Source organism: Dicentrarchus labrax, unplaced genomic scaffold (genome assembly GCF_905237075.1).
Source record: "Dicentrarchus labrax unplaced genomic scaffold, dlabrax2021, whole genome shotgun sequence".
Classification (NCBI taxonomy): Eukaryota; Metazoa; Chordata; class Actinopteri; family Moronidae; genus Dicentrarchus; species Dicentrarchus labrax.
Window position 1 is genome coordinate 7,986,118 of NW_026136723.1, and position 24,605 is coordinate 8,010,722.

At 40.4% G+C, this 24,605-nt stretch overlaps 1 protein-coding gene across 5 annotated transcripts in view; it reads left to right on the top strand.

Moving 5' to 3' along the window:
• The window catches only part of trappc9 (trafficking protein particle complex subunit 9), a 207,664-nt gene that overhangs the window by 69,045 nt on the left and 114,014 nt on the right, over positions 1 to 24,605 (top strand). For all 5 annotated transcript variants that reach the window (XM_051389453.1, XM_051389454.1, XM_051389455.1 and 2 more), the window contains one exon: positions 5,784 to 5,899. In XM_051389453.1, the coding sequence (XP_051245413.1) occupies positions 5,784 to 5,899 (116 nt within the window). The remainder of the gene's footprint in view (positions 1 to 5,783; positions 5,900 to 24,605) is intronic.

Genomic DNA, 24,605 nt, shown 5'->3' on the forward strand with positions numbered 1-24,605 from the left:
GTGGAATATATATTTAGAAGTTCAGTTGAAATTAGTAAGGGAAAGGGAGGTGCTGTCTTAGTGTTTTCTATTTGTTTGTCCTCAGTCGACATCGGTGAGAGAATGCACTGCTGTCCTACTTGAGTAGTTACTTTTAAATTACTTCACTTTCAACTTACACCAGCAACTTATCCCCCAAGAACTCTTTTTAAAGTAATAACCTGTGACATGTTCATGTTATATTTGTGTTTTACTTCTCTCTGTTGTCAGGTGATACAAGAGCGCTGTAATTCAACCTGTTCCCATTTTATGAAAGGTTTTATATTTGCTGTTCTGAATATGTGAAGTCTGGTAGGAATCTTCTCTAAGGAAATAAAATAATTGTAGCAAATAGCGATGGGTATCGAATCCGTAATGAGTCCGTGACACTAATTGTTTAAAGTATTAAAAGCTGTTCTTCAGCGTTTTGTTTTTGTGTTTACACATTTTTATTTTTAAACATCATCTTGATTGTAATCAAAGGCCCGATTTGCACTCAGTCCTTTCATGTGTCTTTGCTGCATCGGATAGCAATTGGATACCAAGGCAGCTAAGAAGCATTTGATACAGATTGATTTCTGATCGCTCAAACCACCTCGGAATGCGATCAACTTCCAAGTAGAAATTACGAATAGGAATCTCTATTTCTGAGCTCCAATATGTCCAACTTGGCACTCGCTAATACGGAAGTGTCTGAAAACGAAACAAATATGGATGCTTGGCTGTAGTCAGATCACACTCTTTTGAAGTCCAACCCTTTCTCCCCCTAAGTGTAACTACGTCAGTGAGCATGGTGTCTGTGTCCTGTGATAATGGCAGCTGTAATTACACTCAGATACGCCATTGTTCAGTCTATCTCATTAAAGCAACAGGAAAGAGCTGCTCCAGCATGTTTGTAGCATGTATCTGATCCCTGATCAGTTCAACCACTGAATGTTGTTGTCTGTGTGTGTAAGGGAGTGACTTGACTGAGAGCCGGTGAAGATGATAAAACCTTTGCCTTGCACGTGGTCCATCCATGGGAGTCATCCATGTGTTTGTATTAGGTTATGGATAGTTATTAGCTGCCTAACTAAACTGTTATTGTTTTCACTAATTACTAAAGTGCACACATTCTTCTTCTTCTGAGGTGTTTGGCTGTTACCTTACTAATTCCCATGTAGCCAACAGAGATGCATTTATAGCTAAAGTGAACTAAATAGCATCTGGATTTTATTTGTCTGTTAGTTCAGGTTTGTATTTCTCCAACAAAGGTATCATAAAATGCTTTGGTATCGACACTAGGAAGTCGGGCTTAATATTTACAATAGTAATTTCATATTATTCCCTTTTTAAGTAGCAAAAGAAGCGACGTTCTTCCAGTTCTGGTTTGTTGGAAATAAATAGGAGAACTGAGCAGTGATAGCCACAATGGCTGAGATAAAGATAAGAGTGCAACCTACAGAAACCCAAGTAAACCTAATTAACAGAAAATCAAAGGGAAAAGACCACACTACGGGCACACTGTTTGACAGGTTCGACAGTGACTGCTTATCACTAGGGATTTTAGTGCTAAAGTCAAGGGGAAAGATACATCGCAAGCCGTAAAATAAAAAAAAACGTGTAGTAGAAAATTAATATCATAGTTGACACAAGTTAAACACCATGTGAGTCTCTGCATGCCAGACATTTGTTGGTGCAGTTAAAACAGCGCAGTTGTTTGTACATGACTTCCCTCTGACTTTAATGGAGTGTCCAGACCCACTGGAATGGCTTTCAGTAATGACTTTAATCATTTGTTCAGATCTATTTCTGCTCATCATGTAGCCCCATTCCTCTCTCTCACTCTGTAAGACTGATAGAAGCGTAATGATGTTCTTACAGTTTCAATGTTGCGTGTCAGCTCAGAATAACAGTGTGGTTTGGAATGAGGCACTGTATGTTTGTACTGTAATATCTTCTTTTGTCTACTGTTTGAATTGGATTAATGGTGCATTTGATGTCCAGAAAAAATACAAAGCTATGTATCTGTCAAAGTGGTTTTACAGTACTCACAGTCATTAAAACTGTTGTCCATCCTAGTCCATACAGTGCATGGTCAGGTCAACCAGTGTTTGGTGTTTGAATTATATTTTCCATTGTCATGATTCTCTCCCTTGAACCAGGATATTGAACTGGTTCAGTTATTACTATCTTCCAGGAAAAAGGCTTGTAGATCCAGAGTATCTCATGAACCTTCAGATCTGGGCTAATAATGTAACAATTATTCCACAAGTGACACTAAGTAACACTCCCAATCTTTGCTGTTCTACCTTAACTCAGGCAGCGAGGTGGCCACTGATACAAATGCTGAGTTCACCCGATTCTCCCCAGGGCTGTTTGACAGAGAACTAGACAGATACTGATTGGAAGGAGGGCATAAAGGAGGGGATGATTGTGAGCAATGCCATCGTCAATCACGCCACCCATTACTCACACAGCCTCCGTGCCACAGGACACGACGAGTCATGTGTACCTCCTGAAACAGACAGCGTACCGTAATGAAGGATGCAGTTCATAAAGTCTAAAAGTGTTATCTGTATTTTTGGTGCTTTACCTCTTCTGCCACTCTGAGTCGATGTCCGGATGCATATCTAATCTGTTTAACCGCAGGATACAGAGAATGAGGCAATAACAAGAGGAGATTTCTCTCACCAGAGCAGTGACAGCAATCGCTAAGGACAAGTTTCACACAGTTAAGATACCTATACATTGTGCAATGTTAGGCTGTCCCAGATGAAGATCATACTGTGAGACATGTCTATCATGGCCGGTTCAGAGCTGTGCTGATGGCCGGCACTATAATTCTGACGGTGTCTGAAATTCAGACTCAGTCACAGTTTGCAGCCACCAAACCAACCAACACCATACGGTATGAAATGACACCGAATACAATGGCTGGAGTGACAGTGTAGGTGTTATTTTTAAAGCTGAGCAGCAGTGATTCAGTGGCTAACACTGTCTGGTATGTCTGTTTGCAATTCTTTCTTTTGTATTTACATCATAAAGCAACGATTCCCCTGAACCTCATCACACAGTCTGACAATCCTCAAATTTCATATTTTACAGCCTTACAGAGCTTGTGTCTAGCAATTTTATTGGACCCATCTTGGTCGGTATGACATTAAAAGAACATGCTGATTGTTGTTATCACACAGTTTCCAGGAGCCTTTAGCTGTGGGGTTGACTTGTGCCAAGACTTGTTGTTCAGATCACGAAGTAGAGTCCACTTGATCTGCAGTGGGCAGGTTGTAGACAAAGGGGTCTAGTTTTATTTTATAATGTTGTAAATTCAATTATTTCTTGCTGACAGTGTTTGGTGTTATGCATTACTTTAGTAGTTAAGTGGAATTGGCAATGATAACAACTTTCCAGACTAGCAGTATAATGAATTACTACTCAGGGTGTGTAAGTTGATCGATCCCCGGCTCCTCCTGTCCACATGCCAACGTGTCTGTGAGCAAACCTCTGAACCCCAAATTGCTCCCAACGAGTGTGTTAGTGGGACAATGTAAAATAATGTAATGTGATTTAGAATGGACTCATAATTAGTCACAATTCTCTATCATATGAGCTATATTAGATTGGTCAGGGTGGCAAGAACACAGGACACAATTGGTTTCTGAAAATTGAAAAACAAAACAAAAGAAAATACTGGCCGGCCCCTTAGTTACCTCCACTTAAGAGAGAACCAGACCTTTATTTGAGGGAGACTGTTAGCACAACACATTCAGTTTACTGTTATAAATGACTAAAGAAACCAGAAAATATTCACATTTGAGGGGCTGAAATCAGAGAATTTAGAAATGTTTTCTTTTAAAAATGACTCAATACTTAATTGATTATTAAAATACTGATTAATTTGATAGTTGATACTAATCCTTTTATCGACCAATCGTTGCAGCTCTATTGTTATTTCAAAGAAACAAAGCAACAAGAAAATCTTGTTCCTGACTGTTAGCACTCACAGAAATTGATGAGACCTAATATGTGAATGAGTAGAGCCTATGCTTTTCTTTACTTTTCCCTATTATTAGAGGAACATCTTTCCTCCATTTTATGATGTATGATTTTACTAAGAAGCCTCCCTGTTTTCTGATCTGCTCTAGTTTGCTGTGTTTGTTCGTTCTGTTTGCTGTTTATACACCCTCACTTCCTCTGAGCTTACCTGTTGTAATGCTAAATGTAGCATAATCCCCATTTTCACAGCATTAATTCCATCTGCACAACAACTTATCTCACTCACACACAAAATCTGTTGCTCTGACCTTTTCTTTCAACAGAAATACTCTTCCAGCTGGTTCTGTTTTACCAATCTTGCATGTGGTTGTTATGGAGTTGGATAGTCTGTGAATATGTCTGTCTGTCTATCATGAACCCAATCGCCTGAGCTGCTGCAAGGGCTAGTAATTTCCCCTCTCTTAGGGGAAATTGCAGGGCTTTGCATTCCACTGACGTCAAAGAGCGATATGATTCCTTTGACGTCAGAGCGTGGGCTCTGGGCGTCATTTTTGAGGATTGTCTGAGTGGGTTGAAAGCAGCTGCCCCTGTGGTGGTGTCTAATGCAGCTGCTGATAGTGCAGCTGCTCCTGTGTCCACACTGCTCTCAAGGTCATGAATATAAAATCATTCATGTTTTATCACAAGCTTATAGTAGCACCATGAAACCAATTATCAGATTTTCTATCATTTTAAAATACTGAAAAACTAAATTACTGTTCACAAGTGGGGAACAAGTATTAAATTTGCCATCTAACAGGACAAAGTGGTCACAGTATGTTCATGTACATTGATGTAAGTAGAACATTGTGGTCTGCATATATGTATTTTATATCAGTGAGGGTAGACAAAATAGGAGCACTTTCAGTCTAATGCGATGCAATTCAACAACACCACAAACTGCAGCTTCCAAAATGACCATAAAGGTGAATCAGCATCTCTCTGAACATTATAAGCTTCATGGAGGTGGGATTTATTGCAGGACTAGAGTACAATTGAGTGTTTGCTAAGACCCACCCCCCTTAGTTACTGTCCAGAGAGTGGTCAATTGAGTATACTGAATCACAGCCATAGATAACTGAAAAGAAAGATCCAACCTAACAAACATTTATCACATTTAAACACTAAACATTAAACATTCAAACAAAACTATTTGCGCTGTAAATTTTATAATTCACACCTTGCCTTGCTATGTTTTTCTTATTCCTGTGCAATATTGAGATATGAGATGTGAGTGTGAAGACATTGTTTTGCAATAACATTCAACAATTATACAATGAGGCAAGATGTAAAAAAAATAAATAAAAAAAAGTAAAATAAAAAAGGCACAGATATTATCTTGTCCTCCAAAAATGGCCTCAGTAAGCAATCAGCCACGAGACATGTTGTGCTTTGAGCTAAGGGCTGTGATCACACATTCAAAAATTGGCAGCTAAATCAATATGCATGTACTCCTACCTTTGATCAAAAGCAACAAGTCCGGGCCAGTTTCCTGGGGATCGTCTAGTCATTGTGAAGAATATGGCCCATCCAGGAAATATAGGGAATCACTCACTAAACATGAGACTGGTGAGGGAAAGTGAGTACATTAAAAAGGTAATTAAAAACAAAATGGCTCCTGTCAAACCTTGTAATACATCACAGGCTGTCAGTATCTAACAATGTGAGCCTGTTCCGCTGTTTATTCATAGCTTTGTCTCTATACTCTCTATACTTGCTGACTGTGTGATTCCATGGTGTCTTTTCAGATGGGATCAGTGTGACAGGCCTGCCAATCTCCAGTCCGCTTCGTCAAGTCCTCAAACCCAGGGCCGAGACCAAGACTGTCAGCGAGTCGGGCAAGGCAGAGTACAGCCACGTTAAGGTGAATGAACAGTTACAACTATTGTTTTGCTCAGTCCTGGATCGAGATACAAGCAGTTGTTTTCTTTGTGTTGTGTTGTGCTTTGAGTTTAGGGAAAGCACATATGCACCTTTTCTGCAGATAATGGGATATTTAACCCTTTCATTGTCGCTCTTTCTTTCTATGTCTTTCTCTCTCTTTATGCCAAGTACATTGTGTGCAGTGTATGCAGTGTCTTTGCAAAAGTTGAGGTAAAGCTGTAGCATTATTTCCTACCAAACAACAGCTTTTGGTATATGTCTATAGAAAGAACACTGAGTTTATTCAGCTGGTGTCTCACCTTGGCTGCAGATGCACTGTGCTCTTTGAATCCAGACTCAGAGCTCCAGCATAGGCATAGAACTGAGATGAAACTGTTTACAAGGGGGAAAATATATAGTTTGACAGTGAAGGAGAAGAGGCGAGATGGAGACTAGATTGACCCGATCAGCAGGGGGAGAAAGTTGCGGACTTGTGGTTGTCAAAGGGGTAGAAATGGGCGTGCTGACCGAGTCTACCTGCTGAGGGTCATCTGTAGCACAACAGCAACCACCACCTGCAAGTGTGGTGGCGGCATTGTCTTGCCTCTTAAAAACCAGAAGAACCCCTTTCTCTCCTCTGTGAATCATCAGGAGGAAAAACAACGTTGATGTCTAGTGTTCAGATGTGCTGCCAAACAAAGTATACTTTTCTTTAGAAAAGTTTTGCAGGATGATGACTAATGGTGGAGAAAACACAGGAGGATGTTTTTTGTACATGGTCAAAGAAGGCTTAGTCAGTGACAACATTTTACATTTTTTACAGGAAGAGCAAAAAATTGTTAGACTAATCATAACATGGAGAAATAATGACATCGTGTTCCAGAATATCATACTCATCCACACTGGTTATATGCACAGATTTCGCAAGATATTAGAACACACATATATAACTATCCTTCATCCTAACCCAAAGATGGACTGCTGTACTGTAGGGGTGCAATGTAAATCTGAAGAGGGCAGTGCCTAAACAGGAATTGGTTCTGATGGCTTCATTTTCTTTGTTAAATTGCTTTTAGATTTGAAAGGTTAGCTTCCAAGAAAATATACAACATACAATTAGCTTTTAGTCACTTGACTTCAGTTTGTGTGCAAACACATTTTTGTTCATCCTTAATGGATACCAGATATTCTAAAGTTCCTCTAACTGTATCACTGTTTGTGATGTTCAGTATGTATTGGATGTAGTATGAGTTACTATACTGACTACAAATCCCCATAATGCTGCACAGCACTGCAGGTAAATAGCACAATTCATGCCCCTTTGGATTTATTGTATAACTTGTTAGATATCCAATACCTTTACAGTAAGGGGAAAAGCCAATTACATAAGGACTCTTATCCTACTAGAACTCTGCTTAAAAGCAGGTTGTGAGGACACAAGCTCCTTCTCCTTTCATTTTGTAGACGTGTTGTGGACATACAGTAGACACCAGGGTGATTCATTTCACTGTGTGCTCAACAAATGCCTGTGCACTGATTTGCCAGTATACTGTAGTAAATGTATTCTGGGTTTCCAGCTTCATGACTCATCATCGTTATGGGCTGTATTGTTTTTAGCAGTTTGACTCAAGCCCACAACAAGGGCTTGACGTATGCTGACGTACAAGGGGTGGACAGGTACAACACTGTTGACTTAAATCCAAGTAAAGTTATGAAATACAATAAATGTGATGTTGTTTGTCTATAGAAAAAGTTTTAACTGATAGGAGGAAGATTATTTGATTATTATTTTTTGGGGCTTTTTATTGCCTTTATGATAGTGAAAGCTGAAGATAGACAGGAAAAGGGGGACAGAGAGAGGGGATGACACGCAGCAAAGGGCCGCAGGTCGGATTCAAACCCTGGGCCACTGCAGCAAGGACTGAGCCTCAGTACATGGGTCGCCAGCTCTACCAGCTGAGCTAACCGGGCGCTCATACAGGTAACATCTTTGAACAATATCTGAACTTTAATCTTGTGCTTTATTTGCACAAGGTTGTTATTGTTACAGTTGTTTACAGTTTACATAAATTGTAAAACAAACACCATTGCCACCCCACAACAAACATCCCCTGCTGTCACTCAATAATGTAAAAATTGCTCCACTTTAGAGAGGAATGTACAACATGGTAACAGCAACATCGCCTTCCATGGAGGCTGCCATGTTGAATTGCCATGTTTCTACAGTAACCCTGAAGGGACAAATCAAACATTGGCTCTAGATAGGGGCATTGATGTTTTTCACCCAGTTTTGATGTGCAACTACGCCGCTAGTTGCCAATAAATCCTACACATTGGACCTTCAATACAAGCCACTTAATGTGGAGTGAATTTGAGAGATGAAAAGTATTAGTTAAAGGTTATAATGAGAGGTCAAGCAGAATTAATTTTGAAACACCCCTTGCTGGCTATTAGAAAGAATGCACTTTTACATTGCCATTAGTTTTTACACCCGGAAGCCCCACCTCATCCATTATATACTCTGTGTGTTTACTGCTCCCTGTTAGTTTGTACAAAGCCAGTGTGAACACAAACCAGACTAAAAGGCAACAATATATGTATTTTTCCCTGGTGTCAACCAACTAAACTGGAAACATGGGGAAAAAATAAAAGCACCGTAAGGGTGTGGGGGTTAAGGTGAGTAGACCGGAGTTTGCATCCAGTAACCATAACCATTGCCTGACCATAGCCATACCAGCTGTCATACACAGACATTCAACGCAATCTGTGTTTTCAGTCATCCAATATCGACTTTCTTTTCTAGTCATGGTTGTTCCATATCGGTGATAAGAAAAAAGGTTTTCACCATACAGAACCTTTAAAAAGTGCCTTAAACATCAGACAGTTCTAACAAGACGGTCTCAATTATGTTGTTTGAAGACATTGCTGTGAACCTTTCTAGTCCTCTTTATTGCTACCTTTCTGAGCTATGTCTCTGCATATGTTAGAGTGCTTTTTGAATATGCATACTGCTAGTGTTATGTGGAACTTGATTTGTCAGTGTGTGTGCATGATAGAATGGGAGAGAATTTATATTAGCTGCTAATAACTGTTTTTGGCCGGGAGGATGGATGGACAGATGCACAGGAAATTGAAAACCTTCTAGCCAAACTGGCTGGCAGTGATGCAGGGTGTTCCCTGCATATCTAAATCTTTCGTGGGCCAATTAAGTGTGAATTTGGCCATTTTTGACCACCTAAACCAAATTTGGCCATTTTTATTGCTCAGGCTTAAGTTTTTATATACTTTCCCCCCATTGTTTTTCCCTTATGTTTCGTGTATTTGATCTGTGAGCATCTAAGCACTACCTTGGCATGTATACTTGAACTTGCATTGATGAGTAAGTGCAATCAATCACGACTGATCTGTAATCAGCACAGGAGGAGTCAACATGTTTATCTCACTGACCTTTCATCGCTCAATCTTACCACCCGTTTTTCAACCCTCCCACCAAATTGCAAATGCCCGTGGGCTTGAAAGATGCGCATGCTGTCAGGATGGGATAGATCCGCCGCAGGTGAAGGAGGTCTGGCTGCTCAGACGTGTTGGTTTTGCCGATTATTTACACATTTTCAATGACTCATTCCCTAGGAGAGTGAGGGCACTTCCACAACTTGGTTTCTTTGACACAATCAAGTACTCGTTTCACCTCATCACCATGGCTTCATTCCACCTGCCTGTCCTCAGTAGCACATCCCCCCTTCAAGCTCTATTATGGTTTGATTGTGTCTGCAAAGTGCTGTGCCTTTGTTATGTCTTCAAGTTCCGCCGTGATCGTCCCCATTGGAGTGTCTGCATGGGACTGAAACGGCAGCAGATGCAGAGTTTTATGGGGATTTGGACCCCAACTCCATCTGCTGAGGATTTATTTGGGGGGTGACTTGAGTGACAGAGTAGGAGTAAGAGGAAAGAAGGGGATACAGTAATCCCACCCTTGTGATTAACCATGAGTCACTGTAATGCTGGCCAGTGTGAAGTTCTGCTCATTCACTTTGCCTTCCTGTGAACCTATCTTCACTGGACAGATGTCATCGAGGGCATTTTAAGTGAAGCTATGATACTGAAAGAGGCAGGCTCCTCACACACGCCCAGCTTTTATCCTCAAAACGCCAAATGTCTAGGCTGCTGCAAAGCTGCATGCAGTGCGATTTTGCTTTCCTGTTCATAATGCCATATTATTGTAATATAGAGATTGCTGTTAGAATGTAGATGCATGTGTTCCTCTGAGGCAGCAGAGCAAACAGAGAAATAGTAGGCTGTTACTGGGCTTCCTCACGAACAGCATCAGTGGTGTTAGTGCAAAACTTTCTGTATGGTATGCACCTCTTAACCCAGCCAAATATCAAATGAAATGATCCCAATTTAGGTCCCCATTTGTAGTGGACACTACAGTAATATCTCTGACAGTGGCTCTCTGGGTTTCAGAGGTATTCAGAAGTCTTTCTGTTGGTTATAGTGGAGCCCTGGAAACGTAAGAAATCTTGTTTTCTAGAAATTAGGCCCATGTTATATTTTGGTATTATCGATCAGTTTTGTCAGTTTAATGATGTTTTTTAGGGCCAATACACATTAAAGAACACCACTCTAAAGGTGCCAGTTTTAGCCCAAAAATTCCAACTGTTGTCCTTGTTGTTTGGCATATATTTAGAGCTAAAACATTTAGTTGATCAATACATTCATTGATCAAAAAAGAAAATGAATCAGCAACAATTTCAGTAATCATTTCTTTCATCAAGCAAAAAGTCTTGAATTCTTTTCTGCCTTCGTCTGTTTTAATAATTGTATACTGAAAATCTTTGGATTTGAGCTCTGGAGAATTTCGATGGGAATTTTAAAATATTTTACTTCATTCAAACACCCCAAATGAATGAAAACCGGTCCAAAATAACCCATTATCCTAGTGCCTTATTTTACAAAACTGCATTCATGTATTTTTCGGGTAGTGGAACAAACTGAAAATAGAATGTCTGACACAGGCAGCACTTTCATCATTTTCATTTTATAACCTTATAAAATGAAAATGGTGACATATGCAGCAGGTATGGAACAACATATCGTGATTTATGATTACCTGGCAACCTGATGAATGTCCATTATTCACTCTCCTTTCAGCTCTGTTTTGGTCTCCACCATATTTGGGGGGGATGTATCTGGCAGCCATCAGCTAGTCTCTAACTTTACGCAGTATTTTGTGGTTTACAGTATCAGAGCTTTTTTTACTGACAATAGCTTCTTGCTGAAGTAGGAAACAGGGTTGATGAGAGCAGAGTGGAAACCAATTAGCAACTAATACTTAGCTAAAAGGTGCTAAAAGAATGAAGATAGAAAAGTTTGGTGATAAAACATGGTCAGTTTGTTATTAGAGTGACAACTTTGACATTCAGTGTAGTCAGTTGATCCATTATTTATTTAGAAATAGAGATCAATACAGCTTTAAATAATTATATCACAATCAACCACAACATCTGTTATATGATGGCAAGCTTAATTTTAGCTCTCATAAGCGGTTCCCCTTTGAAAATCTCTTTAGGTATGGGAAAAACCAAGCCAAATTTTTGCTACCTTTAATGCCACAAAGTTGCTGTTTCATAATTTGAGCAAGGTTTTATTTGTTTTTAGATTGCCTGTAAACAAATGTCACTGTCTATATGCCAAGATATTAACCTTAAACATGCTGGCGAATCGAAAAATTGGATCACACTGCAGAAAAGCCGATGTAAGCATTTTCTTAACAACGAAGAGTTGTGTGCAGCGAGAAAGAACCCGGCCTCCAGACAAGACATGCTGCCACACACACACACACACACAACCACACAGACACTGAGTTTCGGGAGTGGGTGGGGTGTAGTTGGGGGTGGGGGTTGTTGGGGTGGGCAGAGCTTCTTCAGGGCTAATCAAATCCAGTGGAGACAGAGTCAGAGTCGGCTGCCTGCCTGCCTGCCAGCCTGCCTGCCTGCTATTTTTAGAAGCCCAGCCCTGCCGATGGCAGTTCAGCTCTCTTCACGGATACAGATCCCAGCTCGTGATACAGATATTTATAACTGCCACAGCTGTCTGCCCAAGTGTGAAACTCCAGCTGAACAACCAAATGATTTTCTTTTTCTTGGCTCAGGATTCAAACTGCTCCTTCTTTTCTCCCTCTTTTGGCTTGTTCACCACTAACTTTATTTTCAGTTTTAAGTCATTTTTCAATGAGTATTGGGTTTTGAAAGCTGATCTTTATTTATTAGCTGCTGTTCATTGCCTATGGAAGAACAAAGTGACCAGGGTTATTTTCAGACCCCACATGATTCCCCTTCCTGATCATTTTTCTTTAGTCTTTCGTTAAGGTTTGTTGTTGTGACATAATGGAGCACGCAGTTTAACAATTAACATGTATTTTTCCACTTAAATTGAAGGTAATTACAGTGTCTACAAATTACCTTTTTTTTTATAGAATATAGAGTAACCTGATTCATATCCCTCTGATGGCAATTATAGCATAATCCAGGCTTCCGATTGCACGTGTCTATATCATTTCTGCAGGCATGTTTCTTTAAAATCCCACTCATTTCTCTGTGGACTGAGTTACTGTATATCAGTGCCTGATAGTGTAAGCACTTTGTTGGATGTAGCTATCTCCATCAGTATCTCCATCAGCAATGGACAGCCACAGCAGCAAGTGATAAAACTGATCATGTTTCAGGCTTTCATTTTTATTTCAGTGCGGAAATCATCACTGCATTACACAATGCCATTCCAGGATTGGTATCTTGTTCTCACAGCCTGTACTTTGCTTGGAGCTCCTGCTTATTGTGGTGATCGGGATTGAAATAACTGGGGAAACTGAAGAGGAGCTTCTTGTGTTCAAAAGAAATAGATGGAAGATTCCTCCCTACTTATGTGAAAATGTAGTACTACGCAAAATAGGCATCTTTTCTTTGGATGTATGTATTTGGAATATTAGGGGAAGAAAATCACCAATTCTTCTAAACTCATAAATTGATTCACAAGTAAAAAAAAAAAAAAAAAAAAAAAAAATATATATATATATATATATATATATATATATATATATATATATTATTTTACATTACAGTGTAGCTGCACAGAAAACCATGAGCACCTTGGCTTTATCGAATGGAGAATCAATCTTGAATGGAGCTCTGATCTTGAATCGAGTGATGACTCCAGGAATCAAATCTGAAATGAACATTAAATCTTCCCAAAGACCTCCCCTAAACTACACGCAGGTCTGATCTATGATTTGATGACTCAGCTGAGAAGACACAGCTTTGACTGTGCTTGAATTAAGCTTTAGTGAATTTCCGTATGTTTTTAAATGAAGCAATCATTTTGTCCATCCAGAGGAATGAACTCTAGCTACCACGCTGAGTTTATAATTACATACCACCCAGTTAGTGTTTTATTTCCAGAAGAGCAGACATTGGGTGAAAAAAATGTTGACCCTTGCTGCGTTGTGGGCGTTATTTGTTAGGTTGGCTATTGATGTAAGCAAGTCAATAGTGTTTTATTGGTGTTTATTCAGCTTTGACTCCAGAGAGACACAGACAGGTGGGGATTGGATCAATAATTCAGTCAACCTATGATTAGGCTTCAAGTGTGGGGAGGGCAACAAATGGACTGTATATCTCATCCATCCCCCTCGAGATGTTGAGCTTGCTGTAGCGTGCCACTATCTGTCAATCCGTAAGTCTATTTTTAGACTTTGGCGTCAGGTCTTGGAAAGTTTTCTAGCTCTGAGTGTCTTTGCTTTGCCTGGAGGTGGCTGCAGAGGAAGAGATGGGAAATGTGAGATAATTAAGACTAATCAAAAGGCATAATCATCATCAGCAAGACACAAACAGAAAAGCAACACACCCCACACTGCCGCAGTCGCCGGCTGTTTTGCCAACATTTTTATTCCTACAAGCCTTTAAATCCCTTGAGTGCTTAATTTACCTGCCCGCAACACACGGTCCTCACTGATTGGAGTTTGGAGCTACAGCTGCAAACCACAGCTGTGCCCCTCCCACCTTCTCTCTTTCCAGTGTATCTGTATATGGCTGCCTGTTGTTGTCGTCAGGCTACAACAACATGAAGCACATCCCTCGTAATTCGGTGATAGATGGAAGGAAACATGAGTGAGGAGAAATAAGAAGATGGATGTGGTTTGGGATGGGGGATGTGCCACTGAGGAGCTGATTCTGGTATGGAAACCTACAGGGATTTGCGGATGTCTTTTTTTTAATGCTTGTGTGAGTCACATATAGATACTTGTTGCATCCGCTGTCCCTGCAGACTCTGCATCTCCATCCGCTCCTCGCCCTATCGATCTGCAACAGAGAGCAAGGCCTACTGCTGGCTCTTTCATTCCACAGGTAGTAGTTCAATAAGCCTGAATGTAGTTATGTGCTTCATTCTTTCTCAAGCAGGGTTGTCATTACGCTCCTGATAATACAGTATATAATTCACTCCACTTCTTTCTGCAAAACGCTGCTGGATATCAGTAACTCAACAAATTAAACCTTTAAGATTCGCTCATGTGAGTGTTGTTAATATTTGAGCAAACTGTGAAAGGGCGTGCTTGATTTCCTGTGAGAGTCTGCAAACCTTCCGGCCCGCCACGTGGTTGGCATTAGCATTGACCTTAGCATTGGCAGCCAGTCAGCGGGCCACTTTATTTCAAATTTTTGGACTGTAGTTGCCACAGGCGAGCGGGCACGTCATCCTGGCAGCGACGCCATGTGTTGCCTTATTTGATGTTTAGCTCTTGCATCCTGGATGTACCCATATACAAGAGACAGAGAAGATGGAGTCAGTGTCGTACATCTTGTCCCCGATAACCTTTCGCTGCTCCGTCAATGCTAACACTGTGATGTGGCACCACGGGCCTCCTGTCTCTAACTGATGGCCAAATGATGTGGTCCATTAAGATCCTAACCCCAGGGATAACTCAGTTTTGAATTCGTCTTCCTAATTACTGTCCATGTAAAATACACAACTCTGTCTGGGCTTCCAGGCAGCTTTTTAGGAGCTGCAGCGAGACAGTCTGAGACTGGTTTGCCTCCTAACTTTCAGTGAGATCTCCTTTGAAATTTGTGCAATTTAAACTTCGGCTTTTTAATTATCATTATGTATTATATAATACAATAATTGTATATATTTTATCATCTCATACTAAAATGCATGGTGAGGCCGAAATTTTCAAGGAAATAAGTCATCATAACATATTTACAAAATCGTAATTCATATTTGTAGAAATGGCATGTTTGAGCCAAGTAGGTTCATAGATTTCATGTCCAGACGTTAGATTAACATTTGTCTTTTGAAGGTATTCTGTTCATAGCTGACAAACCAGCTTAAGGCCAAATGTTTACTACAACTGAAAATGAAATTGCTCTGTTTTCCAAGGCAGTATAGTGTGTCTATGACCCCAAAATGACCCTCACTGGGCTTCAATTGCAGCATCGAGCACAGTCTCCCCTCTACTGCAAATACAGATTTTAGAACAAGCTTGAGTGCTTGTTTTCAAAATACTATGCATTTAATTAGAGCTGAAACAATTAGTCAATTAATAGGTTAGTCAGTTGACAGAAAATTTTATTATAATTTATTTTAAATGTATTATAAACTGTTTTGCTTTTAATTGATTAAAGGTCCAGTGCGAAGGATTTAGTGTCATCTGTCAACATCTGCTTCCAAATGCAAGGGAGAAATGCAAATTACCCTATTGAGAGCCAGTTTTCGGTTTGTTCATTCTGGGCTTCTGTAGAAACATGGCAGTTCATCATGGCAGCCTCCATCTAAGGCAACCCACAGTGTCTGTAGGTAGAAATCTCATTCTAAGGTAACGAAAACACTACGATTCTTATTTTCAGGTGATTATACACTCATAAAAACTTCCCTATGGATACTATATTTTCTATATTTACTAACTCTATTTATATATTGCATTATATATCTTTGAAATATAAATAGCTTTGGACTTTCTATAGACTATATGTTTTTTTTAGACTGTAGGACATCAACAGTTTGAGTACGTCACCATGGGCTCTTTTCTTTATAGTTTAAGAGATAAGTCAAAGCAATATATTTTCCCTTTCAAATAATTGGTTTAGAAACTAGTGTTAAACTTTCTTTTATAAAAGTATGTCTGGGGGTGTCATTGTGTGCCAATCTCTCAATATTAAAGCCGGTAGAGTAGGGCTGGGTATTGTTAAGAATTTTGATTCTTTAGGTCACAATTTGATTTGATTTCGATTCGATATTGATTTTAAATGCTTCGATATCGATTTGGTAATAAGTAAATTACAGCTTCGGGAGGGCGACTTCCAGCATGTGTTTGCGTGTTGTTATGGCGTATCGTGGTTCAAGTGTGTATACCATCTTCTTAAAACCCCCGTTTTCCACGACACTGTATGGTCGTAGGTCTTTACGTATGAAGGCAGCCAGAGACACCGTTATCTTCTGTGCGTGGGCAGAGTTTGGCGGCAGTTTGCAAAGGAAGGATCTGTCGAGTTGCGTCTGTTTTGAATCCACAGGTTTAGCCGTGGGTTGCTAAAGAGATTTTGTTTGGTTTTTGCTTAAGTGGTTGTAATGTTTTTGTTTAGTCTGCACACTACCTTACATTTGTCTTTTCCTGTGTTATCCAAAATTACTCCAAACATCTGCTTTTTAAGTTGAAGGCGCTGGTTTAACACTGCTGCTACCTGCTTCGGTTGCCATGTTGTTGTTGTGTGGTCGAGTGCGGCCACCGTCCGTACAACGCAAATCACACAAAGATGCTCACCGCGCCCCACTGGCCAGGGGCTTGAATTGATTCAGAGGATTTAATGAATTGATATTGAATTGGGAAAAAATATATTGCAATGCATTGATTAATCGATATTTTTACCCACCCCTATGGTAAAGGGGCTGTCACTTTTTATTCGAAAACTATTGTTTGAATTTGGCAAAAAATACAGCTTCTGAATTAATAATTCCGTGTATGAAGCCCAAAAGGTCTAACGTTGAACTCCAGTGGGGAGTGTTAGGAGCTATGACCCATTGCATGCCCTGTTGCCCATCTGTTAATTGGAGAATTGTTTTCAATTGGAGGAAACTAGCAGATAATCACAACAGGAAAAAAACATTTGAGAAAAGCATAAAAGCATCTTGGAGTTTACGGCAGAATTGTGGATAAAAGTAATGCTGTTTGTTGAGTTTGTAAAATGCAGCTGCCTGACGGTTATGTAGCCACCAAAGCAAATCTGATACACCTTGCTGTCAACCAAGGGAGTAACCAGAGTTACCACGAACGAAGGGGGAAACTTAACATAGTTTAAGATTAGGTTCAGGGTTGGTTTTCCACTATACTTGAACAAATTGTGTTCATTCTTATCTGTAATTAACTTATATTATATTCTGTAAAGATTAGGTCACATGTCCAAATGTACTCTATATAGGTGGAAAGCGATTAAAGTTAGTTTGCATTCTCTCTGCTCACTGACTAAATGTCCAAAAATATGAAGGAACAACAAAACCTGCAGTAATGGAGTAAATGACCCTCAGTGCCACCCCCAGAAGGTCATGATAATGTTTGTTGGCTTCTCTCTCTCTCTCTCTCTCTCTCTCTCTCTCTCTTTTTTGTGTGTGTGTGTGTGTGTGTGTGTGTGTGTGTGTGTGTGTGTGTGTGTGTGTGTGTGTGTGTGTGTGTGTGTGTGTGTGTGTGTGTGTGTGTGTGTGTGTGTGTGTGTGTGTGTGTGTGTGTGTGTGTGTGTGTGGAATCGCCGGTGTATGCAAGCCCAGCGGGTGAAATTAAAAGAGAATCAAGCATTTCATCATGCTTACTGGACTTGAATCCATGTGTGAAATCCAGTGAGCCAGGCCAAGTGTGGCTCCATATGCTGCGGCGCTTGATGACTGAACCGGTGTCGATCAGATCACCTTCAGCTGCACCCAGAACAGGATGTTTATATACCAGCATGCTTCACCATCCAGCACGCCTGTTTTTTTAATTTGACAGGTCATTGTTGGAGATTTTTTTATGTGTGTGTCTGTTTGCGTAAATGCCTGCTCATGCATCACTATGCAATTTATCTTTTTTTTCTCCAGGCGTTTCTAGCTTTCAGCTCTGCTTGTCCCATCTTTGAAGCCGACTTCACATCTCCATGGTTGACTGGTTGTTGATATACTATAATACAGCAGCGGGGCCAAGGGGTGATGCAAGCCTTCTCCCTGTAGTCGCTCCAGCTAGTAAATGGTGTGACACCTGCACAGGACCACAGGGTTACATAAAAGAGCAGCCGTTTCGTGTCTAAGGCACCCGTGGGTCCTCTGTTTACCTCTGATCACACAGGAACAGAGAAAACTGTGTGTGTGTGTGTGTGTGTGTGTGTGTGTGTGTGTGTGTGTGTGTGTGTGTGTGTGTGTGTGTGTGTGTGTGTGTGTGTGTGTGTGTGTGTGTGTGTGTGTGTGTGTGTGGTAGCCAGTCTTCATCTCGGACAGATGCCACTCTCCCTTGACAAAATTTACTGCTGCTGTTCATCCACTCTCCTTCCCCCTCATGACTCACAACGTATAATCAGATTGAACCATATGTAAGTGAATTAGTCAACACTCAGAAAAGAAATCAAATTACCCTGGATGAAATGGTTCTTTTATTGTGAGAATTCACAGGAAGTACTTGTACGCATAAAGCTAGACGCACCTGGGTTTCCATTTTAGGTGTCACCACCCACATGAGCAACCAAACACTATTAACATAGGCATGGTTTAGTGTATTTGATAGATCCATGCCCTGACTTTCAAAATGTTGGTGTTATTACATAATCAAGTGAAAATGTATTACATTTTAAACAGTTATTACATAATATGATATTACATAGTGGGTTTTTAAAGCCCTCAATGCTCAAAGTCCAAAGATATGAAGTATTTGTACATGATGTGTTTTTTCCTACACATTGCAGCTGCATATTACAGCTACACAGATGGATATCTCCTTATTAAAAAAAATAGGGTATCCGAGCTAGCCTACATTTCAGTAGGGAACAATTATTAAAAATTGATCTTGTTGTCACATTGAGCTGTGCCCTCTTTATGTAATATTTCTCCAGTCAGAAGTTCTGAACAGACCTGGTAACAAGAGTAATGGGAGTGATCGAAAAGTAGCTTATATTGAAGGGATCCTTAAATATGTTTCTTTTAAAAATCTTCATGTAGTTAGATTCTCTCATAATCATTTATTTTTACATTTGAACAATTTTTGTATTGATTCCACTTGAATGATAGCGTTCTGCTGTAAAACAATAAGCACAGACCAAAAGGTATCCGAATGATGCCTTCGTCTGAGCCTCTCTGCCAAATGGAGTATGTCCTATGGCAATTTAGTATGGATCTTGTGTGGCAGGAAAGTCTGGACAGGATTTTTGACAGCATGTCTCGGAAATATACTTTTCAACGCCACTCAGCTTCAATCACTCGCAATAATGCACAGCAATAAAGTGGCACAATTTTCAACAGTTGCTTAATGGTGTCTGTGGCTCTGGAGAAGCAAAGTCTGACAAAATAGTTAGACGCCTGTGTTGCAGACTGGGGGGGTGGGCGGGGGGTGTGGAGTTTTAAAGATGTGTGGATCTGTGTTGTGAGCCAGTGTTTTCTGAACTTCTACTAAAAGGCAGTATATCTCATTCTTTGTTGCTTTAATTTTGTTCTTTTTTAAATAGATATTTGGAATACCCCCAGCTCTATGGAAGTACATTAGAAAATTACTGAAGAATAGATTGTGTTTTAGCAGAGCACAAGTATGATGGATCGTTTTCGGCAACTCTCATACCCTGATCACAATCAATTAAACTGAACAAAGTAATGGAAATGCATCAGGCTTTGTTTAACGAATTGTCTGTCCTTATATAATGTTATCTATTAAAAAACGCCTTGATGGACTGCATACAGATTCTAACGATGAGCTCAGATGTTCCTTGACACAGAAAAGTGATTGAAATGCCATACTGCAAATGATATAATAGAATAAGATATTGCATTGGCAGTGGTTTTGAAGGCTTGAGAATGAAGCTTTATAGCATTTGCACCGAAAATGTCTTGTGATCATTAGCTTGAAGCTCAGTCTTTCATTGTTTAGCAGTTAGAAATACACTGTGGGGATGAGATTCATTAGGCGGTTCTGATCTCCTGACAACACACTCAATCAAGTCTTACTGGTTTTAATCAAGAACAAGAGTATGCCAATGCCGTGAGTTGTAACTTCTTTTTCATTGAAATTTGGCTTTTGCAAATTTGAGTTGCTATTGAAACGGAGGAATGGTAATTAAGCACATGATAGCCTTTTACGTCAGCACCTACATGGACGGGACAGAGGTTATTAATTGTTGGAGGATTGCTCATTACCATCCATAGTCTGAAGTGTATTCAGGTTGCCCATCAGTATTCAAATGTGACAGGAGTACACGGCGAGGTTACGCCAAGGCCATGATATTGTAGGGATTTGATGACCCTGGTGTTGTAACCAACCAGGGAGCTGTGGTTTTAAAATATTTGCACAAGCTGCACGCAGCTGTTTCCCTGGTAACCTGGCATTGTTGGATGAGGTGGGAGCGGGCAGTCCTGAAGGGTTTCAGTGAGGTAAAGAGGAGAGAGGAGTTTTAATTGGCTTAGGATGTTTCATGGAACTGTGTCCCCCGTACGTCCTGAGGATGTCACCATCTCCTACATTCCTGTTGATTTGCACTGAAAAAAGAAACAGTGTAGAATAAAGAATGGAGACACGCCAGTGTGACGTGGACGTGGTTATTTTCCAACAGCCTGCTGCTGGTCGGGCAGTGAATCTGTTGTGTGTAACCACAGATTGACAATGTGTATCATTCAAATTAGAGACTGTGGATGCAACTCAAACCTGCCGCCCTCAGGTGCCTGTAAAGGGAGATAATCAGCTGAAATGAAAATCCTTCGTACACTGTGCAAATTGTTGCATACGGTAAGAATGAATAAAAGAGGTTAATATTCACGCTGCCTCGCAGATATATCTTGTTCCTGTTTAGATGTGTCTGCTGGCTGGAGAATGCAATGAAATTGAAACAGACCAACACGACATGAATAGAAGGTGTTTGTGTGTGTTTGGACAGATTTATGTGGGTGTGTTCTACTAATTAAAGTGCAGAAAATATGAGAATACAGGTGCTCTATTGATCTGGTCCAAACAGATGGCCGGCAGACAGAATCAGAGTGATTTCTTATCTTCCACTGAATGTGTGACAGATCACTATCTTGGTCCAGCTGTGAGCAACCTGCAGCTCAGTTGTGGTGGCTACTAGTCTTGAGCCTCCCTAGCTAGACTAGCTATGGATTCCATATCCCAATAAAGAAAAAGCCTCGTAGGAAAAAAGAGAATTTAACATTGTGTGGACCCATTTGTGTTCTTTCACCACCAATGCTGCTGGATTATCGGTATGACAGGTGTTTGGATTGTCCACCTCGTTTATATCAATGAGTGTAGGCTAAATAACAGCAAGTCTGTATTATGCATTACACTTCAGTCGATCATCCAGTTGAATCAGCACCTCTCTAAAACACTTTCACCACAAACCCAACATATTAACCTTTTTGAAGGGAGGATTTAAGGTATATCCAATAAAGTAGCAACTGAGTGTGATGTGTAATACAGTTTATTTATACAGCGTTTATTAAAGTGAACAACCAAACAACCAAAAGAAATGTCTGAGCTCAAAAAGGCCTTTTGGGTTTGCTTTGTCTTTTAATTATAGCCATGGGTGATATGCAACATGCTGTAGATCTATCATAAGAAATGACTCCCCGCAGGGAATGTGTCCTATCTAGTAGTTAAATTAGATTTGAATCTCCCGTCACACATGAAACATGAACAAGAGATAAAAGGTTTAACGTCTGGAAAATGTGAAATAGCACAGATTGCACGCTGCAATTCAGACACTCACTGCACATTTAATCTTCTGCTATGAGACGTTTCAATTTAAAAACGTGTGCCAACAGGTGGCAAAACTTGAAATTGTCAAAAACTACAAGGTCTAATTCTTATTAGTGGCATGCTAATAATTGCAAACATTTCACGCTTGGATTTGTGGAATTGAAATGAGATGTTCTGGGTAAGGGCTTACCATGTGTGTAGTATTGATCAATTGCACAATAAATAATAACACCCTGTGTCATTTTTATGATTTCAGTCAGCGATGCTGACTTTAAGAGATTTAAATTAAAGCTTAAAATCAGCTGAATGGCACTGTTCTTTGGTAACACAGTTAGTAGCATCACTGCAGCCTCACATTGCTGTCCTCTCCCCTGCACATTCCACAGAGACAACCAAATTACCTGTCTGGTGCAGCCAAGTACAGCTGCTGGAGGGAATTCATGTCACATTTTGTGGCAATATTTTTACTACCATCCACCTGCTTTAATAATCTGAGCATGACATCCCCCCTTCCTCACAGATTCCTCGTAGTTGGGCAGGTTGCTCACCCACTCTTTAAAATGTCTCCCATTCTAATTGCCACATCAGAGGCAAACCCTAACTGTGAGGGGGTGCAGAGCGTGACATTATAAACGCTGTGGGCAGAAATGTCAGGACCATCATTAAGTGGACCGGCTCGGGGCTGTTCCGCATAGGTTTTTGGTTTTTGGGGGGTGGTGGTGCTGTTGAAGTTATTATACCATGCTATGCAAACTTCTGTGCTTCACTGGGTCCTCTCCCATACAAAAAAATCCCTTTCCCTGTCAGCTGTGTCAGCTATTTTGGTCTGCATGCAGCCTGGTTGTTACTGAGCAGTTTTAGATGCTCTAACCCCCATCAGCTGTCAAATCAACACAGACTTGTTCACAGCGCCCTCGCTCCTCATCATCCAGCGATTATTGCTAAGTCATTACACCGTGGGACTGATACAGAACATATTCGCTCTTATCGGCCCTCCTGCCCTCTTCTCTCATGAATCATCTATTGCCAACAAGCACAGCAGAAACACGATAATGTCAAGCCGTCTCACGGCCACAAATACAATGAAAGTGCCTCTCAGAAGCTAAAACGCAGACAGAGAGATTCAAAAAGAAGGTTGATCTTATACAACGATAAGCTTTGTGTAAAAGGCAGTATGGGGATATCATTTGCTCGTACTGTTGCAAGCATATTGCATCAAGTTTAAACCTTTTAAAAGCTGTCACAACCAGACTCCAGTAATGAACAGGAGTACAGGAAAAAACAGTAGTGCTTTTCCTCCCACTTATCTGTGGAGACAGCAGACAACTAGTACTGCTCAGTACTTGATTTGTATTTCACTTCCTCAACTAGATATAAAGCTGTCTTCAGGATGCTGTTTAACTTCTCATCATTCCTCCTCGAGTTGGAACCTTGCGCCGTCCAACTGATTGGCTCAGTGATTGACAGCCAGGTGTACATGTGAGAGGCAGCCCCAGCAGCACTCCAAATGGACATCCGAATGCCCTCAAGTCATTTCTCAGTTTCCCGCAGAAGCCGGGGGGGGGGCCCACCAGGCGACTAAATAGCTCTCCTGGCTGACTGCTCACATCCCTGCCACCAGGCAGATGCAACCTAAGCAGGGGTCAAGCTTCATTTTAAGGACAATTAGGCACACAGACTTCCATTTCATCACACCATCAAAGTACACTGTGACCCTCTGTCTACCCGCCATTCAACCACCTGTCCCAGTTATGAGGGAGAACCTCCTGAAAATAAAGACTATTGGAGAAAGTGTCTAGCTAGTGATAATGTTATTCACTATTATTTTTATCTATTTCTTTTCAAATTAAGGTTGGAAAAATAAATGTTTTTTGAAACAGAGAGATATTGATGTTATAAGTGTGTCTCCATAAACTGGGGCTTTACACCATTTCCAATTTGGCCGTCTGCAGGAAGATAATGATGTTTCACACCGGTGCCTTTTACTGTGGCTTTTGCTGAGACTGTGGAAATAGCGTTGTGAAATTCTATTTTTTGTGTTTATTACCATTAGCCGTGTGTTCGTTTCTTCACTCTATAATTGTCAGAAAGGAAAAACTGTGAAAGAGAAAGACTGCACAAGTGCCAAAAGCAATTTTATTTTGAATCGTTTGTTGTTCTTTTGTAACCTCAAGCTTGTTGCTACATTAACCACTAAATATATAAATGGAATTATACACACGTCCTGCACTGTAAACAGGTGGCACAACAACGTCCTGTGTGGCAGGTGAAATGCAGTCTGGTTCTGATGATGGTTGGTCTGTGGCGGGTTCCAGTTGCACCAGTGGCCCTGATTTAGATGAAAGATGATCTCATCTCATCTTGTCCTGGGCTAGTGGCTCATAGTGTGGTGGCGAAGCAGCGTAGCATCTAGAGTATCACATCTTCCATGGTTCATGTACCCTGTCTACTTCCAGAGCAATCGGAGTGGGCTCTACTGTAAAGACTTTTTTCCTATATGACCCACAGTTAAGGAGCTATAAGCAAAAATATAAAGCATCCTTTTATTGCATATATGGTGGTACTAGTGATATTACTGTTAAAAAGAGAACTAGATGTGTAGGCAAGCGATTCATTTGTACAATATTTTTTGTCAAAAACATATTTGTGTCATCTTATTTCTATAAACAATGTGGCCCTACATGGACAGAAAACGTTCTCTCCTCCTTTCTCTCTTATAGAGCTTTTCCATTAGCATATTTGGCCACAT